The sequence below is a fragment of the Rissa tridactyla genome, chromosome 19, assembly GCF_028500815.1.
Source record: "Rissa tridactyla isolate bRisTri1 chromosome 19, bRisTri1.patW.cur.20221130, whole genome shotgun sequence".
Taxonomy (NCBI): Eukaryota; Metazoa; Chordata; class Aves; order Charadriiformes; family Laridae; genus Rissa; species Rissa tridactyla.
Window position 1 is genome coordinate 488,830 of NC_071484.1, and position 5,105 is coordinate 493,934.

General features: G+C 43.1%; 1 protein-coding gene across 1 annotated transcript; it reads right to left on the reverse strand.

Moving 5' to 3' along the window:
• Window positions 1–2,425: 2,425 nt before the first annotated feature.
• On the reverse strand, window positions 2,426–3,391 carry LOC128919441 (olfactory receptor 10A7-like). The gene has a single exon (XM_054224767.1). The coding sequence runs from the start codon at window positions 3,389–3,391 to the stop codon at window positions 2,426–2,428; it is 966 nt and encodes a 321-aa protein (XP_054080742.1).
• Window positions 3,392–5,105: the final 1,714 nt, after the last annotated feature.

The following is a 5,105-nucleotide window of genomic DNA, read 5'->3' on the forward strand; positions in this document are numbered from 1 at the left end:
GCATGGAGTAGCTAACTGGACAGTGGGGTGGACTGAAAACTTGCTGAACTGCTGCACTCAGAGTATTGTGATCAGGGGCTCAAAGTCCAGCTGCAGGCCAGTCATTTGTGGAGTACTCCAAGAGTCAATATTGGGTCAAGTACTGTTTAGCATCTTCATCAATGACCTTGATGATAGGACAGAGTGCACTCTTGGCGAGTTTAGGAATAAAAGACTGAAATTCAGTCTTTTATTCCTAAATATAGGAGTGCATTGGAACAGCTAACCGAGGATCTCTGCTGCTGCATTCTTATGTGGAAAATCCTGCTTTCATTCAGTATAGTTAGGTTGTACCAGGAGAACGCCTAATGCAACTTTCCATCTCCTGTGGAGACTTAGAACCTGCTATTCATCCTTCTGAATAGTCCCTAACCAATAACAACTAGTCTTTCCTAGGAAATAAGACTTCCTACAATAGCATATCCTTTACTGAGGTCCATTAGTGCCAAGTGATGAAGAAAACAAACAAAACAAACTGCATTTTCTGTCTTTTCTGCACTGCAGCCCAGCTTTAGCAGGACACCTAGAGAAAAGCATGCTCCCCATCTCCCACCTGTACACTGTACCATAAAGTAGGGGCACTACAGGTTTCAATCACCTCAGCTTGAAAATGATGAGAACTCATCTCTCTTGCAGTCTTGATTGTTTCCCAAGAACTACTTAAATAAGGTCATGACTACTGCTCCCTCTGCTTCTAATGTCTAATTGTGGTTTTAACAACTGCATTTTCTGTAGCTTTTTTCTTTAAAGCTTTTTCATATGTTTCAGCCATATTCTATGGATATAGTTTGGATTGACTGTTCCATGGCCTTTCTAATAGAGTATCACCAGAGAGAAAAGGATACAGTATTCCGGTGGGCCCTGATCCTAAATTAGGAATTTAAAGTAGGACAGATGACCTGTTCTCAAGAAGTGCCCATTTCTCCTCATTATCTAGAAAAAAAGGACAGCCAGCTAAAATGCAGATGTCTTTACTGCATTTTTCTAAAATTAGGAGTGTTGCAAAGGTGCAGAAGGCCTTGAATCAGGATACTAGGGAGATGAGGAGAGCAGAGAACAGTCTCTTCCACAGATGTCACTCAGTGTAGGAGGAGGATTACAAAGATTCAAGCAGCCTCCTCCTGCTGAGGCAAATGATGTTGTAACAGCAGGTAGGCCACCCCTGCACCAGCTGAGAAGGGCAAAGGTAACCCATTTCCACTAAGCACAGTCCAAGACCAACCTCCAGCACACTGCAGCACCTCTGCCACCTGCCTAAGTATGCAAGAAGTTCTCAATAGGGTCTGAGCAAAGAGGTCTCCCATACACACGTACACACAAGCATACATGTATGTGTATACGCACAAATATGCACACTCAGCGGCCATTGGAGATCTGGTTGTTCTGAGGAGCTTCTCAGTCCTCGGGACGTCCTGGCAGAAGGTTGGCACTGGAGATGACTGACAGAGTCCATTGTGATAAGATGGTGGTTGTACCCTCTGGACTGCAAGAAAAGGCAACTCGTAGAACTGCACTCATGCTTGTCTTTAGTATTTGTCCCTAAAAGGTAACAGGCAAAACTCAGTGGAGACAACTCCCATGAGAGGTTTTTCTTGCTCATTATGATCATTTTTCTGTTTAACCAAATTCACCAAACAACACATTTTTCTCCCACTTATTCTTGGAAGACTAAATGATGAGTCTTGGTCTCTGGAGTCTGCTGAAATAGAAGGAAGATGCCCATGTGCTGTACTAAAACATGAGACAGAAAACCTTGTGAAATCTGACACAGATTCTCTGCATTACCAGGTGAAATGGCACATACAGGCAGATGCCACAAGTTCACACAGGAACTTACAGACCTTGGTCATGTAGGAGACTGCCTTCAGTTTCCTACTCTCTGACAAAGCTAGAGCTGATTTCCTCCTGCCTTCCAAATGACAGAAAGTAAATGACTCCAAGGTCCAGTCATTTATCTGTGAGTGTTTGAATGAGGCTCTCAGGCACTTCTCCAAAATTTTATTCATGGCATAAAGGACTAGTAACAGAGACATGAAAAATACAAGTGACACTATGGCCCAGGTGACAAGATACTAGTCTAAGACATATTGCAGTCTGTGCTATAGTGACTGTACTATAGCATATAGTACATAATACTAACTTTTTTTTCTTGGAAACAAAGATTGAAACTTTATTTTCCATCAGAGAGTGCAAGGTGGTAAATCATGAATATGGAAGTGGTAAGATCCATATAAACTCACACTGGACAGAAGAAACACAAAATCTCTAAGTGGAGTTTGAGATACATTCATTTTCCAAGTGCTCCAAGTTATCAGGGTGTTTAATAAAACTCAGGCGTAAAAGAAACAAAAAATTCCAAGTATACAGAGGAGAAGTAAGATTTCTTTCAAGCAGAATAAGTTTGTATCTTCCTCAGCTCAGCTATTCTTTTTATTAGTACTCCTTTCACTTCTTTATTCCTCAGGCTGTAAATCAGGGGGTTTAATGTGGGAATTATGACCGTGTACATGAGAGCTAGGACTTTCTTAGTGTCTTGTGAATTACTGGATTTTGGCCGTAAATAAATCAAGGTCCCACTTGCATAATACAGTGTTACAACAGTAAGATGTGAGGAACAGGTGGAGAAAGTCTTGTGTCTGCCCTCTGCAGAGGAAATTTTCAGGATGCTGGAGATGATGCAGGCATAGGATACCAGAATGAGACAAAATGGCATAAAGATGACCAGCGCTGTGGCTATAACGATCTGCTTTTCATACAAAGAAGTGTCAGTGCAGGAGAGCATGATGAGGGGGGGAATATCACAGAAGAAGTAGTTAATCTTCCTGGGCCCACAAAACGGCAATGCGAACACCCAAGCTGTCTGCACCACGGACGCAACATTACCGCTGCAGCATGACAGCAGGACCAAGGAAAGACAAACTCTGCTGTTCATGATGATTGCATATCTAAGGGGGTTGCATATGGCCACGTAACGGTCGTAGGCCATGGCTGCCAAAAGGTAACATTCAGTGGCTGCTAAAAAAATCACACAGTAGAGCTGTGCGACACAGCCCATGTAGGAAATGCTCCTGTCCTCTGACAGGAAGTTTACCAGCATCTTGGGAACAACCACAGATGCTGTGGAGATATCCAGGAAGGACAGGACCCGGAGGAAGAAGTACATGGGCATGTGGAGGGAGGGGTGCAGTGTGACCGTGAAGATGAGAAGGTTCCCAAAGATGGTGATGGTGTAAATGAAGCAGAATGTGAAGAACAGCAAGTGCTTCAGTTCTGGGTATTTGGACAATCCAGAGAGGACAAATCCAGTCAGCAGAGTGTGGTTTCCTGGTTCTGGATCATCTGTTGGCTTCATCTGGGAGGAATTAAATGGACGGACTGTCAGAGGGGTAGTCACTGGACCAAGATCATGGTGCTTCAGCCAGTTGCTGAAGTGAGGAGTTTCTTTGAAATCCCTGGAGGGTGAAACTCTATAGAGGGCTCAGCTGAACAAAGGAAGAAGGCAATGTCCATGCGTGCTGCAAGTGCGTGATGTTAGCACTCCCTACATTTCATAGTTTGGGACAGTGACCAAGCATACAACTATGAGGAGTTAGTATTTAAGGGTTGGCTCCATTATGGGTGTATGGTTAATTGCTGAGAACATGGGCTCCCCCCACATGTCAGGTCTGTGGTCCGAAGCGGTTTTGTAGGTGTTTTCTGCACTGCAGAGAAAGCCCAGCTGACAGACAAAACACCCACAGTCCAAAGAAAGCAAAACCAAAACAAATCAAAGCAAACCCAAATACCCATTGTATACAGACAAAAAATGGAAGAAGGAGTAATTAGAGGGAAAGATACCCACAGAGAACACTAATAAAGTGTAGAGGGTGAAGCTCAGTACCGTCTCCTTCATTAGTCACATTGCCTCATTACCGTGGTGAGTGTTGCTGTGTGTGCGATGCCAATGGGATATTCATGCAGCGCTGTGCCAGCCGTGGTACCTCTGTGTTTTCTTTCTGCCCAGAATGGGAAACTGATGCACAGAAGGAGAGAAGAAATTAGCCTGCCACAGAGGAGAAAGTGGTCATTAATTCTGCGTTCTTCCGACTTGTCATCTCTTCCCAAAGGGGCAACCAACCTGTGGACGACACCAGTAAATCTCAAGGCACAGAATGCATTTGGGCAGCAGAAATGTATGCATATATGGGCACACAGCAGGGAAGCACCTTTTCCACTGTGCACACATGGACCTGGTCAACAGACCACCACTCATAGAGAAGGACACATCATCAGAGCAAGAGCAGTGCACACAGCCCTGCCATGATGCAATCATTTCTCATACTGACTTCATCTAAATTCTTTCTGCCAAAACTTCACTCACACAAGATGTGCCTTTCTGTCAGTGTTCTTTTCTGACATGAACATGAAAGTGAAAGCTGTGGAACCGGGAGTCACAGATGATTTTAGCTTACAAGCACAATAAAGAAACTCCTAATGTTCTTGGGCATTTAAAGGTCTGATGTATTTAAAAGGAATCTTTCTGGTTTTGACTGATTCCATTAACAAAGAAATGAAAGAACACTGTGCTATTTGAAGCTCCAAATTCTGAGAGATACCTCAATATAACCTGTGCATAACAGAATAGAGAATGACCTCAAATATTTTCTGCAGTTTGTAATGGCACACATTCACACCAGTTTTCTTAACTTGTCAGATCCATGCACCTGAAGTTGAATCTACCTAATTCTGCTCTTTGATCCCTTACTAAAGTTTTAGACTATCGCTTTGGTCATCAGCTGTTAATTAAAGTCAGTAAGTCTCACAGCAGTCATTGGTTTACTGAACAGAAACTGAGAGAAACAACTGAGAGAAACAACTCTCACTTTGTGTAATTCTTGTTTAGTGGCTATGAGGACCTTCAAGTTTTGGTCTTCACTCTTCCTTGGATTTGCTTTGTGTATTCACAAAGAGCATTTTGAAGTAAGTGTCCTACCTTCAGCAGTTCTGTCATCCAGTGCCTCCAAAAAGGATCATGCAAATTTCACTAGAAGAATTTCCCTTGTTTTCTTACATTAAGGACAGAGTTG